The sequence below is a fragment of the Neofelis nebulosa genome, chromosome 12 (genome assembly GCF_028018385.1).
Source record: "Neofelis nebulosa isolate mNeoNeb1 chromosome 12, mNeoNeb1.pri, whole genome shotgun sequence".
NCBI classification, from domain to species: Eukaryota; Metazoa; Chordata; class Mammalia; order Carnivora; family Felidae; genus Neofelis; species Neofelis nebulosa.
In genome coordinates, this window is record NC_080793.1 from 9,185,609 (window position 1) to 9,209,799 (window position 24,191).

The window sequence follows — 24,191 nt, forward strand, 5'->3', positions numbered from 1 at the left end:
TCAACTTTTGCAACACAGGCATAACATTTCACAAAATATCAATAAGATATGCACCTAATGATAATCTGTTTATCATCAAATGGTTTTGTGGTCTAAGAGTCACCTGACTTGCATAAATAAAGTAATTTTCTGGAAGAAACATTGGGAACCTCATAAAAGGAAAGAAGGCAGCAGCAACTGACATTATGACACAGGCTTCAAGCAACACTAAAACAAAAACAAACAAACAAAAAAAAAATGTCACATTTGCAAAATGTGTTCCAGCATCTTCCCATTGGGCACTATCAGTAGAGATTTGAAATAAGAAACAAGAAACATGTACCTTTAAATATGTAAGTAGCAAAGAAAAAACCCAAACAAACAAACCCTGGTTTTACTGAACAAAGTTAGTCACCCATGAAAGCAATTAAATCACAAAATTAGTGTGGCACAGATGGGGGCTGGGGAAGGGGGTAAGTATGTTGCTTGTTTTCCAGCATTCCTAAATTATCAGAGACCTTTACAAACACAGACCCCTGGATTTGGTGTGACGGAGTCCTCTCCACCCACCCAGAGGGCTGTGGCCAATCCTCCCCCCACCCCCCCCCACCCGCCCCGCTCCAGGGCAAACACGACTGGGCTGCTTTTGCTCTGCCCCCCACATCACTTCCCCAGCAGCTTGGGGATGTGCGTGCCTCTGCAGGAAGGGGCCACTGAGATCAAGCAGCTTTCCTAAACAGCTAGAAGTCAACATAGGGTCAGTTTCGTTCAGCAGATGACCATGAGAATGGAGAAGACCCTTTTGGGCAGACTCTTTGAAAGCAGTGGCATAAAGAAGGGATTAGAGGAAGGTGAGATCTAGAAATGAGAATCAACAGGCCGGGGCCCAGGAGCGCCTGGGGGTAACCCTCAACACTTGAGGGAAGGCTACCGCAGTCCTTCCTTAGACGGTGATCCCTACTTTACCAAGTGGATTGTTGTAATGTGTACACCTAAAATTAAAGGCATGGTATAAATACTAATATTAGATACCACTGGTGGTGCCTTGAAGCCCTTTCCCGCTGGGACTGGAGAAGAACCACAGTTAAGACTCAAAGTAGGGGACAAATACCTTGGTTGTAGGCCATTAACACGATCCCTGAAAGACTGTTTGGAAAATGTTACCCACAACTATCCAAACTCATTTGGAAGGATAAAGATTTTCTAAAGCTGTACTGAGGCTAAGGAGAGAGACTATCCAACCCAGAGTGGGCAGGAGAAAAAAGGTAGTAATACAGTATGATCTCCTAATCCTAAAAAGCAAAGTTTATAAAAATTCACTTTCACTATCCAAACTAAGGCAACCTCTTTTCCCCGCCTCTCTGAACATGGCCAGCATTTCCGATGCCCAACCATCTCACAGGGTCTGGCTGACCCGATTAGCAACCCTAATTTTAAAGGAAACCCCAACTACCATAAAAAACTTAAAACAGCAGGTGTGAGGAACTTACACTTTAAATTCTATACTTAGTTGATGTACATATAAGGATTTCAATAAAGGACACCTTTCTTCACAACACATTAAATAAGTCCCGGCACAACTGACTACTTGCAAAACTACCACCCAAGGGCTGCCCACCACTCCTGGCTAAACAAGAATTCTTCATCATTACTCATAACAAAGGTGCCGTGCTAATTTCAGCATAACTGAAGAACCATGACTTTTCTAGAACGTTTTTATTCTATCTCTCAGACTCTTCTCCCAAAACGTCCCAATGCTCATTTGAATACAATCTTTAATGGGAAACAGCACATCAAACCTTCCAAACAGGCAGAAAATGATTGGCTAATACCATGGGAGAGGGTGATGGGCTTTTGGCAGAACTAAACGGCTTCAATGCCTTAGTACTGAAATTAGTAGGAATAATAAAACAATTTCTCCTCACACACAATGGCCAGGATCATACCTAAAATCCATTGGCTTCTAACATGAAAAAATGAGAAGGAAAAATTGAACTTTGATTGTACAGTCTCCTCTATACACATCTGTCATGTATGCAGAGAAAGGACTGTTAACCGGTGAAGCTTCAACACCAAGAGAATATTAATGTGGCAAACAACCAAGAGGTAATATCTAGTTTCTAGATTAAAAAAATCAATATATATATATATTTATAATAAAGTTTTAAATACAAAGTGCTTTTTATATATCGAGAATGATACAGTGTTAATGAATAGATCCCTGTTTTGTAATGTTGATTACAAGAATTAACTGGTAAATAAGTACTTTCTTTCCCCTTTCCAGATACTGTTCAACAAGTAAATGCCTTCCTTCGTGGTTGGAGCTTAAGGACCAGAGGCCATTGCCAGCAATGTCTATCACATTAGAGCAAAGCCAAACTTCTGAAAAAAAATTTCACCTCAAATCCAGGAAAAGTTATTTTTTATTTTAAGGGAAAAAAAGTTTCCACTTGGAAGTAAAAGACCAGTAATTTATGGAAAAGTTGACATAATAGTAGCACCCTGTCCTACCCTGGTGAGAACTTCAGGTATATTACACAGCTTAAAAGCATCCTGAATATATGCTTCCTTTTTAACCTAAAACATCTGACTGAGCTGCAGAAAAGGTCTCAAGAATAGCTGCTTTTCTCGATGTTTTTTGGTACATACAGCTGTGTGGACTTGGAAATTTATGCAGCTTTATCTAGAATCCGGGAGCATGAATCTGTAGACTACTTTCTAAAATTAGGACTCCCTCTTTCCCCCTTTTAAAACACACTCCAGCACTCCTAAAGAACTGGCAGCATTAGCTCTATGTACCCCTCTGGGACTACCTCCCCTACCAGTGTATCTTCAAGACTCCTCTTTTCTTGGGCAGTTGTTTTTCCTGCCACTCAACATTCTGATACTCAGCAACTCTCGCTGACAGTTGGGGAGTTTCACTGGAGCACTCCATAAACTCCCTACGCTCACAGGTAACTCTCAGCAGTGACTCTTGGCTCCCTCCCACCAACTGTGGTCATGGACTGAACTCTTCAGGAAGCATCATAACCTAAGAGAGAAATGGCTGGAGCAGCCAGTATGGTACCATGGTCAGGGTCAAAGCAGGCTAGACGCCTACTAGCCACAGAGCAGATCCCACTGTGTGGATGCTATAATTACACAGGATTTGGGACAGCAAACCAATTAGAAATACCTATCTCTGGCACCCTAGAGAATTACAATTAGATACAATTGTCCAAACTAAATGTTAGTACTAAAATACAAAACTTTTTTGCCTTATCAAGAGTCTGAAACACATCGTGACAGTGGCGTCTTACAGAAACTGAAGCTTGTACCATAAGTTATTTGTTTCCTACTTAGAATGTCACCCTTTTAGCGTCTCCATAGTTTTTCATTAAAATACCCTCTAGAAAGAATAAAACCAGACAAGAGAGCTCTGTTAATCAATTTCGCATCCTAGGAATCACATTATCTGTTAGCTTTTACAGAAGTAGCCTTTCATTCAGTGAAGCAGCTACTAAAACAAACCCACATTACCTAAGTATCTATAGTGAGAGCTAAATAAAATGCCAACGTGACCTTGTAATGAGCGATCAAAATTTGCTGCCACCTGAAACAGAACTGGTAGGCTGGAGTCCAGTTCCAAGTGCAGATGTCTATATCACCAAGTCCACCTGCCTCAATCACAACAGGCCTGAAGATTTACCTTGCCAGCTGGGAAGTGGGTTAACTTATCCCCATTACCCACTCCAGGCCTGGACAGGAACATACAAATTTGAGGAATTAGATTTTTAAATTGGCCTACTTAGAGCTGGTCTTTCAGAAATATCTTCCATTTTTTTTAAGCTTCTCTCATAATAGCAAGCAGCACGCATCATCTGTGCCCAGATTTGCATAATTACCATAGTTTATTTTTGTGCCTGCCACTCAAGGGCCAGATCCTATTTTTAGTTAGCCTCAGTCGTATTCTGCTCAGCCTTTGCAGCTTCGTAGGACTTGGTACAAGAAGTCACATGCCTGTGGAAACTGTCCCTCCACATAAATCTCTTTGCACAGATATTACACTCATAGGGCTTTATGCCCGTATGAATTTTCATGTGCCCCACGAGATGATGCTTCATTTTGAATTTCTTACCACAGACACCACAGCCATAAGGCCGAAGACCGAGGTGCATGCTCATGTGTCGATCTCTCTGACTCTTGTGAGTGAAACTCTTCCCACACTGACAAGGATACAGCTTGTCGGTGGCTGAGAATCCTAAATGGGAAGCTTCTTCTTTAATCCCTGTTACCATTTCAATATTCTCACTGTAGCCCGATGCCAGGGCAGCCTCCTGTCTGTGCCCGATGAGATTACCGTCTGACCTCTCTCCAGAAAACTCTTCCATGGAAGAGCCGTAGAAATCCACCTGCTCATCATAATTGCTTTCATCGGCCTGTTCGTCAAACTCCGTTTCTACTTTTTTCTCCCCGATGTGAAAGTCTTCCTCCACTCCCGAAGGCTGGACTGAGTGCTCCGTCTGCATGGTGTTGATAGACTCAGTGACCTGGTGCTCATCGTAGGGCGCGTGCACATCCATGCCCTCACATGCCTGGTCAAAGCGCTCGGGCTTCACGTGGATCCAGCGCTTGTGCGCCATTATGCTGGGCTTGCTATACATGGGCCGGGTGTAGTGGAACTCGGCGCTGTCGCTGGCCCCCTCCTCCCCGTCCTGGCTCGCCATTTCCGTGCTCAGCCGGTCATGCTCTGTGGACGAGTTGCTGGGAAGGTATTCGTGCTCAGTGAGTTGAGATGACAGCTCGTCTTTGGTGCTCTCCTCTTCATTCTCTCCGTCCCTCAGTTCTTGGGCTTTGGGGAAATCAGCATGGCCCCCAGAGCCCAGCTCAAAGCTCTCGACCAGGCCATTATAATTACTGCTGCTAGGAGACTGGTGGTCACTGCCATGGTTTAGCTTCTGACAAAGAACCGTAGGGTTTCCCTCTAAAACCTCAGTGCATTTGTCTACCACATGCCACATCTGGAGGAAGCTTGCTGCTGTTAAGTAACTAACAATTTCTGGAGCAGGCATTACTAGACGTCCCGTATAACTAGATAGGAGAATGTTCTCAAACACTCTTGGGTTCATCACATCAGGTAAAACAATCCTCCTGCTATTTTTCAGGAGTACCTGGTCACAAAAGTAGGGTGAACTGGCAGCAAGAACAGCTTTGTGTGCCCGGAAAATGTGGCCTTGGACAACAATGGAGACATCACATAATTGTCCTTGCTGGCGCTGCTGGTTCAGTTTCTGCAGAATGGTGCTGGAAAAATCAGGAAATTCTACTCGAAAAGAGTTTGTTCCAGGCTCCATTTCATCACAAATCTTGTTCAGTGCTACAAGAGAAAGAAAAACGAGTGCTAATTCCAGCCCAAAGAGACGCTTATTGATCACTAAGAAAACTAAGACAAGTTCCACAGTTCCATAGAGTCCCCTTGCTTGTGGGCATTAGTGGGTGGAGCATTCATCCCCCAGAGCAAAGCTTGCAGGTGCGGGGGTGCCAGGAACGACCCGCTACTCTTCCTGGTATTAACTCTTGATTTTGCCTATGTCTATGAATGAGAATAGAATTCAGAGATGTGCTTTGTAAGCTGTACAAATCTCCTAAATAAAACAAAGTACATATTTCTAGTCAAGACAAACATGATACCTGTGCAAGCAGTAGAATTTTTAAGAGACCTCAGATTTAATCCACATTTGCCAAGGTGGGGTGAGGAAGTGAGGATGGAATTGTTGGAAGAAGGGAAGACTTATGTAAAGTTTCTGAGACTAGAATGAACTCAGCCACTGCAAGGAACTGAAAGGAGACATTAGCCTAAAATCCAGTGCAGGAGTGAGGGGAAAGGGAGCTGAAGTGGTCAGAACAATCTTGCCTTTGGTCCTTCAGCACCACAGGTGCAAACTCACTGAAGTCCCAAACAATGTGACTTTCTTTAGTTGCCAGCAGAATTTTAGCCCTTTTAGGAGATTCTGACGTGAAGCAGAATGAAGCGGTAAGTAAGGCAAGGTATTCCTTCTATCTGATGGTTTCCAAATTGTTTACAGACCAAAGAGCATACTAAATATTGTCCCTGTTACTGAATGACCTCAATCCGAAGATAAAGTTATAACACAGAATAAAGGATTGCCTGTGTTGTTACTGTAAATATATTTAGTGGGGTAGTCAAGCATTAGAGAAGCTAACAGCAGCAATCCACAAGATAAACTCTGTTAGACACCTACTCATGCCCCATAATTCCACAGTAAATTAAAATAAACCAGTAAACCCAAGAGATTTATTGGCACTATCCATCATCTGGCTCTAAAACTATATCCAAACAATGCTAAATGCCAGGTTTTCTAAGTATGAGATTAAAACCAAACCAAAACCAAAACCCAGGGGCACTGGGTGGCTCAGTCGGATGGGCGTCCGACTTCGACTAAGGTCATGATCTCACAGTTCATGAGTTCAAGCCCCACATTGGGCTCACTGCTGTCAGCGCAGACCATGCTTCAGATCCTTTGCCCCCCTCTCTTTGCCCCTCCCCCACTTGTCTTCTCTCAAAAATAAATAAAAAACATTTAAAAAACCCAAAGATTGAAAGTCATCTCTGAGAGACAGGGAGAAAGACCAACAAAAGAAACTAATGTTTCTTGAGTCGGTACTGTATAGCAGGGACTGTACTCCTTTTTTCCACTTTATAATGACTGCAAATATAGAGATCAATATTCTCAGGTTCAGTAACTCAGGTTCAAGTAACTTTACCAAGGTTAAAATAAGACCTAATTTTTATTAATGTTTATTTATTTTTGAGACAGAGAGAGACAGAGCATGAACAGGGGAAGGTCAAAGAGAGGGAGACACAGAATCTGAAGCAGGCTCCAGGCTCTGAGCTGTCAGCACAGAGCTGGACGCGGGGCTCAAACTCATGGACCATGAGATCATGCATGACCTGAGCCGAAGTCTGACGCTTAACCGACTGAGCCACCCAGGCACCCCAGAGCTAATTTTTATGAGATTGGGCTGTGATTCTAGGTCTTCATCACTTCAAAGCCTATCCTATTTTTCCTATAACATCATTCTCCCTCTTCTAGGAAGATAACAAAATACCAGATAAGTCAATAATAATTTTAAGAGGTAAGATGGTGTTTTTAGAAATAAGTATTAATTTATGGTTTATACCTCTTAAAACATTTCATAGTAATTTAAAACAAAAATAGGGGCACCTGGGTGGCTCAGTCAGTTGAGTGTCCGACTTTGGCTCAGGTCATGATCTTGCGGTTCATGAGTTTGAGCCCTACATCCAGCTCGCTGTCAGTGCAGAGCCTGCTTAGGATCCTCTGTCCTCGTCTCTCTGCCATCTGGAGCTTGTGCTCTCTCTCTCACTTTCTCATTAGCACAAAAAGAACTCAATGCTGTTTAATGACTATATAGTTCCTATTATATGGACTTACCATAATTTAAGCAGCTCTCTTATAGAATTTCAATTGTCTAGGCTTTTGAAATTATGAGGAATGCTATGATAAATACACAATGTAATTATACTGTGCATAACTATCTTGGCGTATCTTTGGAAACATCTATAGGGTAAATTCTATCAGCGGAATTGCTGGGTCAAAGGACTGTGCATTTGGCATTTTGATGTGTATTACAAAGCTACTTTCCAGAAAGGTTGCACCAAGTCACACTCCTATCAACGGTAAATAACACTCCACACCCTTAACAATTCTGGATGTTATCAAACAAGAAAAAAAAAGTTTGCAAGCCTCCTAAGTAAATAATCCATGATTCATTATTATTTAGATCAACATTTATTTAATTATGAATGAGAACGATATTCTTTATTCATGTTTACTGGTCATGTGTTTTTCCTATAAATTATCAGTTATAGTCTTTGTTCAAATAAATTCGGCAATTCATCTTATTGATTTTTAGTTTTTTATAAATGTAAGAAATTAACTTTGAAATTTATATAAATTACCCAGTCTTTGCTTTTATGGCTCTAGGGTTTTGTGTTAGACATAGAAAGGCATCCCCAACTCCAAGATTATTTTATTTTATTTTATTTTATTTTTTTCAACATTTTTTTTTTTTTTTTTTTTTTTTTAAATTTTTGGGACAGAGAGAGACAGAGCATGAACAGGGGAGGGGCAGAGAGAGAGGGAGACACAGAATCGGAAACAGGCTCCAGGCTCCGAGCCATCGGCCCAGAGCCTGACGCGGGGCTCGAACTCACGGACCGCGAGATCGTGACCTGGCTGAAGTCGGACGCTTAACCGACTGCGCCACCCAGGCGCCCCTCCAAGATTATTTTAAATAAATAAAAAGATTTAGTTTTTTTCCCTGGTACTTTTTTTTTTTTTTAAAGTAATTAATTTATTTTGAGGGAGCAAGAGCAGGGGAGGGGCAGACAGAGAGAAGGAGAGAGACAGAGAATCCCAAGCAGGCCTGATGCGGGGCTTGACTCACGAAATATGAGATCATGACCCGAACCAAAATCAAGAATTGGACACTTGACTGAGCTACCCAGCCAGGTACCCCTCCCTGGTAGCATTTTTTTTTTTTTTTAAGCTTTGTGTTTAATACACAAAGAGTTTGTTTTGGCATAAGGAGTAAGGTTGGAATCCAGCCCTTTTCCCTCCAAAACGTCTAGCCTATTTTCCAACACTATTATTGAATATTAATCTTCTCATCAAGATTTCAAATAATGTTGTGGAATGTTAAATGACTGAGAACAACACTTTTAAAAACAACTCTATAAAAATAAATGTCATAAGTGATAACAGAGAAAATGGTGGAGTAGGAAGCTCTCGGGATCAGTCCCACCATCAAAACAAACCAGTAAGCTGTTGAAGGATCAGAATCAACTATTTGAGAACTCTGGAATCTGATGAGACACTTGTAGCAACCAAGGCAATGCCTGCTGAAGAGAGAGGCTGCTGAACCTCACTAGCAGTGCTGCCCGCACAAACCAGCTATAACCCCCACTCCCCACCCCCGACCCACTCCTAGAGTGGCTGGCTCGTGGCAGGGAGGACAACAAGGAATATGTCCGCCAAAAACTGGGGCATTTACATTCTGGCCAGTATGGTGGATCCATGCAGCTTTGTTCTGGCCCTCTCAGGCAGCAGTGGCTTCCCCAGCAGCACTGAGCATAATTGTTTTTTTTTTTTTTTTTTGATCATAAGATTTCAAAAGACAAACATGCTCCCCCTCCCTCCCACCCCCGAACCTGGGTCAAAGTATTTAAGGAAGTCTGTCAGGTCACAGGCTGACCACACAGATAAAACAACAGAAACTTCAGTGACCACATGCAACAAGGGATACAGACTTGGCAAAAATAGCTTGGAAAAACTGTCATGCAAACCGACAACTGCAGCCCTCAACAAGTAACAAAAGAAATCCCATAGGATGGGAAGGATCTAATTTCAAGAGTTACCATATTCGAATACTTAAAATGTTCTAGTCCTCAACCAAAAATTACAAAGTATAAAAGAACAAGGAAGAGAGATGCATTCACAAGGAAAAGAATATTAGAAACTATACTTGGGGGATTCTCGACATTAGAATTACTAGTCATACTAAAGTAAATCAATTATCATACATATGCTCAAATTGCTTAAAACACACACGTGTGCGCACACACACGAAAAACCCCACTGTGGACAAAAACTAAAGGAAATCAGGAGAATAATGTCAGTAAAAAGATAGAAATTATAAAAAGGAACCAAACAGAAATTCTGGAGCTGAGAAGAATAGCTGAAGCCCTAACCGCCCCTCAAAACCCTAGAATGTGACAGTATTTGTATATGAGGCCTTTAAAGAGGTCATTAAAATAGAGTTACTAGGGTGGGCCCTAATCCAATCTGACTAGTATTCTTGTAAGAAATTAAATTTGGACACACAGCAGCATCTAGGGGGTACACAATGTGAAGACACAGTGAAAAGGTGGCCATCTGCAAGCTGAGGAGAAAGGCCTCAGGATAAACCAAATCTACAGACACCATGATCTTGCTCTTCTAGCCTCTAGAATTGTGAGAAGAAAAAAAAAATCCTGTTATTTAAGCCACCTAGTCTGTGGTGTTTTGTTTGAAAGACACAGGAAACCAATACAAGTTGAAGTAAAAAGTCCGCAAGAGGAGTTCAATGGCAGATTTAAAATAGGCAGAAGAAAAAAAAGTCACCAAACTCAAAGACAAGGCAATTGAAATTATTGAGTCAGAGGAGTGGTGAGAAAAATGAAGAGAAATGAACACTGTGTGAGGTAACTGTGGGACATCATTAAATGTACCAAATGCACACCATGGGAGTCTCAAAGAGTAGAAAAGGTATTAAAAGAAATATTGGTAGAAAACTTCCCAAACTGGATAAAAGAGAAACCTATACATCCAGGAAGCTCAACAAACTCCAAGCAGGATAAAACGAAAGAGATCCACATTAGACACATTGTAAGTTAAATAGTAAGTAGAAAGTCAAAGACAAGGGAGCTGAACGCAGTAAGAAGGAAATGCCTCATCACATGAGAGACATCTTCAATTAAGATTCACACCTTAAAAAAAAACATACAGGTCAGAAAGTAGTAGTATGGCACATTTGAAGTGCTAGAAGAAAAAACTGTCAACCGATAATTCTGTATCTGGCAAAACTACCTTTTCTTGAATGAAGGAGAAATTAAGACACTCCCAGATAAACAAAAGGTAAGGGTATTCATTACCAGAACTTTTCTTTTTTTACGTTTATTGATTATTGAGAGACAGAGAGACACAGAGCATGAGCGGGGGAGGGGCTGAGAGATGGAGAAGACACAGAATTCTGAAGCAGGCTCCAGGCTTCGAGCTGTTAGCACAGAGCCCGATGTGGAGCTCGAACTCACAAACTGCAAGATCATGACCTGAGCCGAAGTCGGATGCTCAACCGACTGAGCCACCCAGGTGCCCCATTCATTACCAGAACTTTTCTACAAGAAATGATAAAAAGGGATCCTTCAAGCTGAGATAAAAGAATACTAGATAAGGGCGCCTGGGTGGCTCAGTCGGTTAAGCATCCGACTTGAGCTCACTCAGGTCATGATCTCCGTGGGTTCGGGCCCTGCATCGGGCTCTGTGCTGACACCTCACAGCCTGGAGCCTGCTTCAAGTGCTCTGTGTTTCCCTCTTTCTCTGTTCCTCCCCTGCTTGCACTCTGTCTCTTTTTGTCTCTCAAAAATAATAAATGAATATTAAAAAAAAAAAGAATACTAGGTAGTAATTCAATGGCATATGAAGGAATAAAGACCAATGATAAAGGTTAACAACATAAACATAAAAGCTGTTATTATTTTGACTTATAACTTTTTTCCTGTATGCTTGAAAATGCAAATCCATAAAACAATACTTATAAATCAACATAAACAGGCAATGTATGAAGATGTAATCCATGACAATAACAAAATGAAGGGAAAGGGATGGAGGTGTAAGGAACAGTTTAAGAGATTAATTGTAAATCTCAATGTAACTACTAAGAAAATAATAATATACATGAAAAGGAATGAAAGGAATCAAAATGGCATGCCAGAAAAGAATAAATGCTTTATTTTTTTAATAAATGTTTTTAAAAGGTAGTAATGGAGAAACTGAGAAACAAAAAACATACAAGGTATACAGAAAACAGCTAAATGGTAGAAGTAAATCCTTTCTCACCAGTACTTAAATGTAAATGGATTAAACTCTCCAATTAAAAGGTGGAGACTGGCAGAATGGATTAAAAAACATGGTTTATTTATATCTTTTCTATGAGAGACAACATATAACACACAAGTAAAATGATAGAAAAGATATTCCATGCAAAGAGTAACCAAGAGAGATGGAGTGGCTGCATTATTATCAGACAAAATACACTTTTTTTTTAATGTTTACTCATCTTGAGAGAGAGAGAGAGAAAGCGAGCGAGCACACGTGCGTGCGCTTGAATGAGAGGAGGGGCAGAGAGAGAGACAGAGAGAGAGAGAGAGAGAAAGAGAGAGAGAATCTGAAGCAGCTATGAGCTAACAGCAGCGAGCACGATGTGGGGCTCGAACTCATGAACCCGTGATATCATGACCTGAGCTGAAGTCAGACATTTAACCAACTGAGCCCCGCAGGTGCCCCCAGACAAAATAGATTTTAAGTCAAAAAGGTTACAAGAACAAAGAAAGACATTAATAGATTGATAAAAGGTTCACTCTATCAAGAAGATAGAACCATACACATATATTCACTAAGAAATCTATATGGAGCAAAATATATGAAGCAAAAATGGACAAAACTGAAGAAACAGACCAATCTACAACAACAGGTTATGACTCCAATTCCTCATTTTCAGTAATGGATAGAAAAACCAGACTTAAAATCTAGAGAACCTGAACATTATAACAAATCAATGATACCTAAAAGACAATACAGAACACAAAAAGTAATGAATTTCTCATACACGCTACAACATAAACCTGGCAACATTGTGTTAAATCATGAGAAACATTAACTCAAATAAGCCAGACAGAAAAGGACACGTGTTGTATAACTCCACTTCTGTGAAATATCTAGAACAGGCAAATTCAGAGACAAAAGCAGATTGGAGGTTACCATGGATTCAGGGGAGTTAGGAATGGGAGTTATTACTTAATAGGTAGAGTTTCTGTTTTGTGATGAAAAAACTGGGGGATTAGAAAGTGTTGCCATTTGTATAACATTGTGAGTGTAATTAATGCCACTGAATTGTACACTTGAAAATGGTTAAAATGGTAAATTTAGTGATATATTTTTTTACCACACATTAAAAACAAAACTTGGGGAAAATGTCATGTAACTTTACTTTCAACTATGTCAAGGTGGTAATGGTCCTTATAATTTAAAAGTATCTGACCTCTGGGGTGCCTGGCTGCCCCGGTTGGTGGAGCATGCGACTCTTGATGTCAGGTTGTGAATTCAAGCCACATGTTGGGTGTAGAGATTATTTAAAAAAAAAAAAAGAAAAAAGTATCTGATCTCTGCCCTTAACTTTGGGCAGGTGCGGCATTTCTATATATTCCCTGATTTTACTAACGTGCAAAGACTGAAACTCTCCTTCAGATTTTCCTGCCATATAAGCCATATTTACAAACTCACAGGCAGTTGTGGTAGCTGTGATCTGTATTGATAGTACAGGTGCTGTTTCAATTTTTAACGACTTTCACAGAAGTAATTAACTCACTAAAATGAACACATAAATAAGTAAACCGACATACAGCACTATATGCACATTATTGGGGGGGTGGGTTTCTAAGATGATCAAGGAATCTCACCGTCCAGAGTTTATAATCTGGTAGGGGGGAATGAAAAACATGCATACAGCCCTGCTATTCAAGGCAAAGCATGACAGAAGCACCACACGAGAACTAGAAACCCAAGAGAAATTCAGAGGAGGGGACCTGGTATAGCCTACAATTACATATCCTTTCACAATAAATTTTAGTATCACCAGGGTAAGAGGAAGACTTGAGAGCAGTATATAATTCTTCTCATCTACCACATCCTAACCAAACTAATCTAAGGAAAATGAAAAAAATTGGCCTGAGTCCTGGAAACTAGGGACCAGAGCTATCTGGTAAACCTTAATTAAGGACATAGTGGAGACGGGACCAGACTGGAAAGAGACATTACCTCTGCAACTCCACCTAGTTCCCCAGGCAATCCTGGTATAATAGTAGCAATCTTGAGAGAAGAACACTAACACCTGTTCACTTGGACGGTCTGGCTGTGGCTCAAATCCCAGGGTGGACTACGGGACAGGTCCTGCAGATTAGCAACATTAAGAGGTGGTTGTACTGGAATACCAATGTTTGTATAATGCCTCAGCAGAAAGTTTTTAAAAACTTGGCACAAGAGGGTGGAGTTCAGTTAGTAACTGGCAAAGACATTGGCCCATCATTTGCCAGCTGGGCCAAAGAAACTAAAGTAGGTCCCTGGTATCACAATTTCACGAACACAGAAGAAAGTACACAGAGCTCAAGCTGTCCTAAGAGTAAGACCTAGCCTCTGGCCCCAGCCATTCAACTCAAGTTAACCCCTGGTGTCAGCTAAAGAGCTAAGAGTTGATTCTAACAGCATTCAGGTTTACGGTAAAAGACCCCCAAAGGGCACTTGGGTGGTTTCGTCGGTGAAGCATCTGACTTCTGACTTCAGCTCAGGTCATGATCTCGTGGTTCGCACGTTCGAGCCCCACATTGGGCTCTGCACTGACAGGTGGAGCCTGGAGTCTGCTTCAATTCTGTGCTCCCTCTCTCTCCACCCCTCCCCTGCTTGTGCCCTCTCTCTTTCAAAAATAAATAAACATTAAAAAAAAATTGGGGGGGAAAAAGACCCCCAAACAATCCACCCACACAGGGAAATTTTTCAGACCCAAACAGAATGTTTCCCTCTAAAGAATTAAAAACCTGGTAAGTTTTATTCTGTAAGTACATGGGATCTGTAAATACATTCTACAGTAACAAAAAAGAAAATAGCAAGGGATAAACAAAGAACAGTTTTGAGGGTATTGTTTCAGTTTGTTTTTTTTTTAATGTTTGAGGGGGGGAGGGAGGGAGAGGGGGAGGGAGGGAGAGAGGGAGAGGGAGAGGGAGGGAGAGGGAGAGGGAGAGGGAGGGAGAGAGAGAGGGAGGGAGAGAGAGGGGGAGGGAGAGAGAGGGGGAGGGGGAGGGAGAGGGAGAGGGAGAGGAAGAGGGAGAGGGAGAGGGGGAGGGAGGGAGAGGGGGAGGGAGAGGGGGAGGGAGAGTGGGAGGGAGAGGGAGAGGGAGAGGGAGGGGAAGGGAGGGAGAGGGAGAGGGAGGGGAAGGGAGGGAGAGGGAGAGGGAGGGGAAGGGAGGGAGAGGGAGGGGAAGGGAGGGAGAGGGAGAGGTAGGGAGAGGGAGAGGGAGGGGGAGGGGGTGAGGGGGAGAGGGAGGGGGAGAGGGAGGGGGAGAGGGAGGGGGAGAGGGAGGGGGAGAGGGAGAGGAAGGGAGAGGAAGGGAGAGGAAGGGGAAGGGAGAGGGAGAGGAAGGGGAAGGGAGAGGGAGAGGGAGAGGGAGGGAGAGGGAGAGGGAGAGGGAGAGGGAGAGGGAGAGGGAGGGAGAGGGAGAGGGAGAGGGAGAGGGAGAGGGAGAGGGAGAGGGAGAGGAAGGGAGAGGGAGAGGAAGGGAGAGGAAGAGGAAGGGAGAGGGAGAGGGAGAGGAAGGGAGAGGAAGGGAGAGGAAGGGAGAGGAAGGGGAAGGGAGAGGGAGAGGAAGGGGAAGGGAGAGGGAGAGGAAGGGGAAGGGAGAGGGAGAGGGAGAGGAAGGGAGAGGGAGAGGGAGAGGGAGGGAGAGGGAGAGGGAGAGGGAGGGAGAGGGAGAGGGGGAGGGAGAGGGAGAGGGAGAGGGAGAGGGAGAGGAAGGGAGAGAGAGAGGGAGAGGAAGGGAGAGGAAGGGAGAGGAAGGGAGAGGAAGGGAGAGGGAGAGGGAGAGGGAGAGAGGGAGAGAGGGAGAGAGGGAGAGAGGGAGAGAGGGAGAGAGGGAGAGAGGGAGAGAGAGAGAGAGAGAGAGAGAGAATCCCAAGCAGGCTCTGCATCAGAGACCCATGTGGGGCTCAATCCCACAATCATGACCTGAGTCAAAATCAAGAGGCGGACACTTAACTGAGCCACCCAGGTTTTCTTTCTTTCTTCTTTTTTTTCTTTTTTTATTAAAGTTAAGACCTATGCCCAACGTGGGGCTTGAACTTAGGACCTTGAAATGAAGAGTCACATGCTCTACTAAGACAGGTGTCCCTTAAGAGCACAGTTTATTTTTTAAATGTTTAAGAGAGAGAACATGAGTAGAGGAGGGGTAGGGAGAGAATCCCAAGCAGGCTCTGCATTGTCAGCACAGAGCCTGACTAGGGGCTCGATCCCATGAACCATGAGATCATGACCTGAGCCGAAATCAAGAGCTACCCGACTGAGCCACCCAGGAACCCCTGGAATCTGCTATTTAAATGTGGGCCCCGGGAAGCACTGGAAACTTCTCAGTGATATGTTGTGAAATGTGTTCTGGAAAGACAATCTGCTGATGCACTTAAAAGAGGGAGTGAGTCTGAAGTACAGGCTTAATTATAAGATTTCAGCAAAGAAACCAGGTTTGAGGCAATGAAAGTAACAGTGAGTATGGAAAACAGAGAGGTAGAATCAGTAGGACTGACTGAATTGGTAGGCAGGAAGATTCAAAGCTAGTGCAAGGCACAAATTATACCGTCAAGAGAGTGTAAAGTTAACCTCCAACATGGGAGAAGAAATATGCAATCATGTATCACTGTTAAATGACCCATATCCAGAATACATAAAGAACTCTTAAATTTAATAATAGACAACTCAACTGAAAAATGGGCAAAGGATTTGAATGAACATTTCTCCAAAGAAGATATACAAATAAGCACACAAAAAAATGCTCAATATCATTATTCACTAGGGAAACGCAAATTCAAACTACAATGAGATATTACCTATTTGGACAGCCATGATATATAAGACACAAAAACAAGTGTTGATGTCGATATGGAAGGATTAAAATCATTATACATTGCTGGTGGGAATATAAAATGGTGTGGCTACTTTTGAGGTAGGTCCTCAAAAAGTTAACCATAAAGTTACCATGTAACCCAACAATTCTACTAGGTATATACACAAGAGCGTTGAAAACATACGATATCCACAAAAACTTACTTATACACGAATGTCCATAACAGCATTACTCATAATGGCCAAAAAATGGAAATGACCCAAATGTCCTCCTCTGATGACTGAATAAATAGAAGGTGGTATATCCATACAGTGAAATATTACTCCATTTTATTATGTACTATGCATATATTATTGTACTATGCCATTCTTTTGGCAATAAAAAAGAATGACGTACTGACAAATGTGATAACATGGCTGAACCTTAAAACACTATACCAGGTGAAAGAAGTTAGATACAAAAGCCCACATCTTGTATGATTCCATTAAATGTCCACAACAGAAAGATTTATAGACAAAAAGTAAATCAGTGGCTGCCAGAAACTACAGGGAAAGGAAAGGAGAATCACTGCTAATTGTGTGTTTTTTGTTTTTGTTTTTGTTTTGAGGTGGGGGAGAGAGGATGAAAATTCTAAAATTAGATTGTCCCACAATCTAATTTTAGAATGGGTTTATACAACCCACTGAATGCACTAGAAAACTTTTTTTTGACGTTCATTTATTTTTGAGAGAGGGAGAGAGTGGGGAATGGGCAGAGAGGGAGGGAGACAGAGGATCTGAAGCAGGCTCTGCATGGACAGCACAAAGCCCAATGCAAGGCTCGAACCCACAAACCACAAGATCATGACCTGAGCAGAAGTCGTACGCTCAACAGACTGATCCACCCAGGTGCCCCTACTAAAAAACTTTTAATGTACATGAATCATGTTTCAGTAAAGCTGTTTAAGAAATAAAGTAATGCAAGGTAAACTAGTTACCTATACCGACTCTGAAGTTTCCAAACTGGATAACTAGGAAAATGTTGTAATTAGTAGGAATAATAACAGCATCTGCTATTTATTAAATGTGTGCTTTGTACCAGAGTCTGTGCAAAAGGACTGTATGTATTCTATCTCATCAATCCTCATAACGATCCACTGGATAGGTAGTTTTTATCTTACTGTACAGAATAGGAAATAGACACAGGGTGCCCGGGTGTCTCAGTAGGTTAAGCTCAGATCCAACTATGGCTCAGATCATGACCTCACGGTTTGTGAGTTCAAGCCCCACATCGGGCTCTCCGCTGTCAGCGCAGAGCCTGCTTCAGATCCTGTTCCCCTCTCTCTCTGCCCCTCTCTTGCACGCGCATGCACTCTCTCAAAAATAAACATTAAAAAAAAAGAAGAATAGGATACAAAGAGGCTAAACTACTTGCTTAACTAGTAAGTGGTGAAGTTGGAATTAAATTCAAAACGCTTGCTCAGGCCTAATATAGCCTGCGATAATAGTGTGGAAAGTAAAGGTGAATACTACTTTCACAAATAAACAACTGAAATCGTCTATAACATATGATGCATTCCTAAACCCCAGAACAAATTATTCACCATCCTCAGACTTAATAAGGTACTGCAATTTTGTCATCTTACACACAGTGTTTTGTTTTGTTTTTAAACTAATAGTAACAGTTCTAAAACATACACACCTATCTCAGTTCATTCCCTCCATAGTTCATGGATGCTCTCTGGCTTTTTTTTTTTAATGTTCATTTATTTTTGAGAGAGACAGGGAGACAGAGTGCAAGTCGGGGAGGGGCAGAGAGCGAGGGAGACACAGAATCAGAAGCAGGCTCCAGGCTCCGAGCTGTCAGCACTGAGCCTGACGCTGGGCTTGAACTCGCAAACTGTGAGATCTTTGACCTGAGCCAAAGTCGGATGCTTAACCAACTGAGCCACGCAGGCTTTTTTAAAAGCAGAAGACAATGGGAAAATATTGAAGAAATCACCAAACTCTAGATGACCTCCACGATCTCTTTCAATTTTGATGAATTTAATGTATTTCTTATACAACTAAAGAACAGCATATCAAATTTTACGCATTATTTAAACACAATTACATATCTTAAAACACAGATAACAATAGGGAAGCAGACCCATTGGTCTTAAAGCCCTCCAAAGATTTCTTAATTAGACCATAAAGGTATTTTGCATACTTACTGTAGAGACCACATTTAAACACAGTAAATACTACTTCAGTAAATCTAAAGATTGGCACAAATACACAAAAATACCAAAACCCCATGCCTACCAAAGTTCTTTCTTTATATTAGCCAGATGCTTTGCAGTTCAAAGGGCAAGCTATGTAAACCTGGGTCTTGCAACTGCGATACTCCTGAATCATTACACTTATTTTAAAGATGAGTGAACTAGGGGCACCTGGCTGGCTCAGCTGGAAGAGCATGTGATTCTTGATCTCAGGTTCATGAGTTTGAACCCCGTGCTGGGTGTAGAGATTAGTTAAAAAAAAAAAAAAAAAAAAAAAATCAAATCTTGGGGTGCCTAGATGGCTCAGTTAGTTGAGCATCCAACTCTTGATTTTGGCTCAGGCTCAGACTGTGATCCTGAGGTCACGGGATCGAGCCCCACCCTGGGCTCTGAGCTGAGCGTGGAGCCTGCTTGGGATTCTCTCTCTGGGCCCTTCCCTTCTCATGCTCTCTCTCTCTCTCTCTCTCTCTAATAAATAAAATGAAAAAATAAAATAAATCTCAGGAGTGTCTGGGTGGCTCAGTCAGGTTAAGCATCTGGCTCTTAATTTGGCTCAGGTCATGATCTCATGGTTCGTGGGAGCAAGCCTTGTGTCGGGCTCTGTGCTGACAGCATGGAGCCTGTTTGGGATTCTGTCTCTCTCTCTCTCTCTCTCTGCCCCTCCCCAACTGACTCATGCACAAGTTCACTCTCTCAAAATAAAAAAATTTAAGAAATTAAATCTTAAAAAAAAAAAAAAAAAGACGAGTAAACTAAACTCTGGAAGGTTAAAAGACCTGCCCAAGGTTATATATCTCAAAAGTGGTAGGTCAGAATTCAAATTTAAAGTTTAATTTAGGGGTGCCTGGGTGGCTCAGTCGGTTAAGCATCAGACTTCGGCCTGCGTCATGATCTTGGATTTCGTGGGTTTGAGCAATGCATCGGGCTCTGTGCCCAAAGAGTGGAGCCTGCTTTGGATTCTGTGCCTCCCTCTTTCTCTGCCCCTCCCCCGCTTGCATTCTGTCTCTCTTTTCCTCAAAAATAGACAAACATTAAAAAAAATTTTTTTTAAGTTTAATTTAAATCTAATATTGTTCTAAGTTTAAAAAAAAAGTCCCTGAGAAGTTTCTCTGAAGTGAGATGCTGTAATGGTACAATGTAGAGCAGGGACTGGCCTTAAAATGTGCAACAGTTCCTGCTCAGAAGTATGAGAACCTATGGTCTAGAACAATTAAATACAAATATGTCTTCATTTTTGCTGAAAAATAAACCATTTTAGTAAATAATTTTAAAAACCTGTATTTTTAGTAAGTTTGTAGCTTACCTACCTAATGCAAAGGTGTTATCCTGGAAAAAAGCCCCTTATGCCATGGCCATCACAAAGCAGTATGGATGAATGAGGAAGAGGAACCCATTTCTCAGTTTTGCTTCAAATTAGAATCACACTGACTTCTGAAAGAAAAAAATCACGTTGAAAATGTAAAAGAGATGACATTCAGCATATACATGTGCCTTGCTAATAAATACTACATGTGTAGTATTTATTTCTGAGCAGCAGAAAGAAAACTGGTATCTTGGGTTATATTAACTTCTAGTCTGTACTATCTTAGCTTCTGCCTTGTACTTAAAATGGACTTAATTTTGAAATAATTTTAGATTTACAGAAAAGTTACATAAATGCCGAGAGTTCTGTACACCCCTAAATCTCTCACCCAGTTTTAATAACTGTCTTACATTACCATGGTACTTTGGTTAAAAATAGAAAACCAACATGGATCAGTGTCTATGTAATTTTACAAAATTAAAATATCCTTTGGAAAAGTGTTTTCAGTCTTCAGACCATTGCCAATCAGCACCCCTATAGGTTCTCCTAATTGGAACACTTTAGCCAAAGAACTTAGTTAAAATCTATTTTAGGATTTTTTAAAAATAAGCTACCTACTTTATGGACTTTGAATCTTGTCTCCCTTTAATTTTAAGACACAGCTGAATGTTTTACTTAAAAAAAAAGCCAAAAGCAAATACTCCATTGTAGCAAACTCTCTGAGATTCAAAAGAGAAGGTATTGTTCTAACCACAAACCCCACTTATCGGTCATCCTGCCATTACGTTACAATATAGCCAAGGAAATGGTTTTAAATGCACTCTCATATTCATTAGCACTGGGGTAAGAAGCTCAAATCGAGAAAAACAGAAGGCAGACACAGCACTGGGTTTTAGGATAATGATTAGCTACATACCAACAAAACAAAACAAAACAAAATAAAAAAGGAAAGTCTTCTCGACATGTTGCAAATAAGACAAAAATCTTTCCAACCGTAAGTGTAGATAAAGTAAAAAGGAAAAGTTCATGAAAATAATACACAGCACATTCAACGGATTTTAAGAGGCATATTTCAAAATTTCTGCAATCAGGATGTGATGGTCAAGTGGAAATTTTAATACTTGTCACTGCCTGAGACCCTCATCAATGTTTCTGATGGCACAAAGGACACTGTGGGAAAGTATGGACCCATCTCTGAACTTACAAGTATTCAAGAGTATGAATGTTAAAAGTTTAACACTTTCACCAATTTATTTCACTTATTTTTTAAAATTTAGGCATTAGAATGGTATCATGTAAAAATGTCTAAATAAGTCTAAAAATGTTTTCAAAAAGAATTTTCATAAGCCTAAGTGATTACAAAAGCACATGCCATAGCTTAATTGGTGGTGTTTTCTCCTCAATCCATGGTATCCTAGGATTCAATACAGTAGTAATTCAGCTGCTACATCTCACAAGAAAGCCTGATAAACTACCATAGCAGACAAAATAGCTTAAATAAGAACATAATACAAAGCCCCCCCCCCCCCATCAGAAAAGACACAGGAAATGACACATAATTTTGTGTTATCATAACAGGGCTGTTTTTCCAACCCTAACGGTTTTCTTCATGTGAAAAGTAAAGTCTTCCTGAAATTCCCTATTTATGCAGCAGATTCCTGCACTGAATCCGAGGATTATGGAGGGAGGAGAGCTAGAGTGGTAATCTGCCTCAAGTAAAAAACTTGAGGGAAGATTTTAACTGAATTATTTTGACCGAAGTCCTTTTCTAAGGACATTAGCTCTGACAAGAGCAGGCATCAACAAACAACTTAATGTTCCTAAGAGCTACAAAATAAATTTTTAAAAGCACATTTTCAAAGAGCTGGCTAGTACCGAGCTTCTCCAATGAGCAAGGGTTTTTTCCTCCCTGTACTGTGATGAAATATACTTAGTATAAAATTTGCTATTTTAAAGTGTCCAATTAGTAGAATTAAACACATTCACGATGTTGTGCGCAACCATCACCACTATCCATTTCCAGAACCTTTTCATCATCCCAAACTAAACCTCTGTATCCCTTAAACAATAACTCTCCACTCCCTCCTCTACCAGCTCCTGGTAAACTGCATTCTACCTTCTGTCTGCCTCTATGAATTTGCCTATTTTGGACAAAGTATAAGTGGACTCATACAGTATTTGTTCTTCTGGGTCTGGCTTATTTCTCCAGGGAGTACCTTAGTAAAGCAAAGAATGAATACCAAATTATTAGGTTTCTTATAATCTAACTGTACATACTGACACAATTTCTGCACTAAGCATACAGCTCTCCTAGAAATCCTGCTACTGTTCCATGAGCCCCCAGGGACACAAGATCTCAGACGGACCCTTCCTTAGCCTGTAGACAGGCCTAGTTAAGCAGCTGTAATTCAAAGAGGAGGCTCCTGGGAGCTGTGGAGGCCATCCTGGGGTACGTGGAGGGATCGAAGGGAATTCAGGAGCTGTGCAGGCCTAAAATGCCATGAGTAGGAAAAGGCAAGGATTTATCAAGGTACGCTGGCCCTGAGATGGTCTCTGGTCTGCCTGCTTCTGCACCGGACACTTAGGTTGGGCGACACCTGTCAGAGTTGAGGCCAGACTGCAGTCTAGTCACTGAGAATGTCACCAGGGCAAGAAGCTTCACAGGGTCATGAGTCACCCTGCATGGCTCAGAGGTCCGGGCAGGCCTGCCCTGCCCCGCCCAGACAAACCCAGTTAGGAGAGGCAACAAACAAGAGAGAAAGACACCAAACTGGCACCAACACGGACGGCCAAAGAGCAGAGCTGACAGGCAGGCCATGAATGAGAGGAAGGGCTGAGAGGGAAACACAGGGTGAAAAACCACACAAGCAAGGTGGAGGCAGAAATAAAGACAGGGTCCAGATAGAGACGGGCTCGAGAGAGACAAACTGGAAAGAAACACAAAGTTGACAGGGGCCCAGTTGAGATGCAAAAAGGGCAGGTGACAACAGGTGACAGAGACCGCAAGCGAGGGGAAACACTACTTAGAAGTAAACAGAGACAGATACTAGCAAAGTCTGGGCACAACCTTTCTCCTGGCTTTGGCTCGAACCCGAGGCCGCCGCGCCGCACCCACACGGCGCCCCCGAAAGGCCAGCGGACGAACCCGAGCGGGATCTCCAAGCGCTCTGGCCCGCCAAGGTCCGCCACCGCGGGGTGACCTTGGGCGAGACGCTGCCTCGGGGGCCTTGGTGTCGCGGTCGGCGCAACGGACTGGCTGGAGGCCGCCCGGGGCTCCGGGACTCCAACCGCCCGAGCGCGGCTAAAGCATCCCGGTCGGCGGAATGGGCCTGCCGGCCGGGGGCGCGCGCGCCGGGTCCTGCAGAGAAGCCCTTAAACCTCTCTGGCCTCCCCCCTCCCCTTCGCTACCTGCTGTCTCAACTCCGCAGTACCTGCTAAGGGCTCCGCACTCGCATAACCCACCCGCGGGACACTTTCCGCCACCGGCTTCAGGCCCGTTCAAGCCGTCGCCGCCGCGACCGACTCAGCCTGCGCCTCCCGCCCCCGGAAATGCTTCCCGGTTTCGCCCCCGGGACTGCCAGTGCTTCCGGGGGTGCGTCAGAGAGAAGGCGGTGTGCGCATGCGGGACTCGCTTTTGGGGCGGGGCGTCAGGAGAGGGCGCCCTTGTAGCCAGCGACTGCGCAGTGTAACCGGGAGCAGGTTAATCTGCTTTACGGACGATGAGTGAGGCCACTACTGTGAATTAGGAAGCTGATTCCAAGTCCTAAACCCTTTACAAACTTTCTCTCTCTCATGTTACCTAGCAGAGATCGTATCAAATCTTTTTTGCCTCCACAATGCCTTTGGCACGTAGTGGATGCTCAGTAAATCTACAACGAATGGAACAGTTCCCTCTGTGTGGCAGGCGCTGAGCTGGGTACCCTCCCCAACCCTCAGGAAAAAGGCTCATTTTGTTCAGGTACCAGAGGAAATCTTTTGATCTCTGGGAGGTAGATCTTCACCCCTGCTAGAAGGAATGACTCATAATCAGTCCAAACTATTAATGGTAATCTCATTCTCATTATTAGCCAGCGGTTAAACTAGCCATAGTCATGTGACCAGCTTCTGGCACGTAGTACTTTTTTTTTTTTTTTTTTAAACAAAATCCACTAGGACTTTTAGTTAAGTAT

The 24,191-nt window shown here is 42.5% G+C and overlaps 1 protein-coding gene across 4 annotated transcripts; it reads right to left on the bottom strand.

The window, feature by feature from the left end:
• Positions 1-1,676: 1,676 nt before the first annotated feature.
• Positions 1,677-23,582, bottom strand: ZBTB43 (zinc finger and BTB domain containing 43). 4 transcript variants are annotated; one of them, XM_058694104.1, is made up of 3 exons: positions 23,485-23,582; positions 20,027-20,150; positions 1,677-5,335 (listed from the first exon to the last, which is right to left on the bottom strand). In XM_058694104.1, the coding sequence occupies exon 3, from the start codon at positions 5,310-5,312 to the stop codon at positions 3,909-3,911; it is 1,404 nt and encodes a 467-aa protein (XP_058550087.1). In that variant the 5' UTR covers positions 5,313-5,335; positions 20,027-20,150; positions 23,485-23,582; the 3' UTR covers positions 1,677-3,908. The 4 variants fall into 4 exon arrangements, with proteins under 4 accessions (XP_058550087.1, XP_058550085.1, XP_058550086.1 ...); XM_058694102.1 differs by having other exon boundaries at positions 23,454-23,573; XM_058694103.1 differs by having other exon boundaries at positions 23,431-23,565.
• Positions 23,583-24,191: the final 609 nt, after the last annotated feature.

Excerpts from the sequence above, each read along its gene's own strand:
- ZBTB43 (XM_058694104.1), bottom strand. The coding sequence starts at position 5,312 with ATGGAGCCTGGAACAAACTCTTTTCGAGTAGAATTTCCTGATTTTTCC.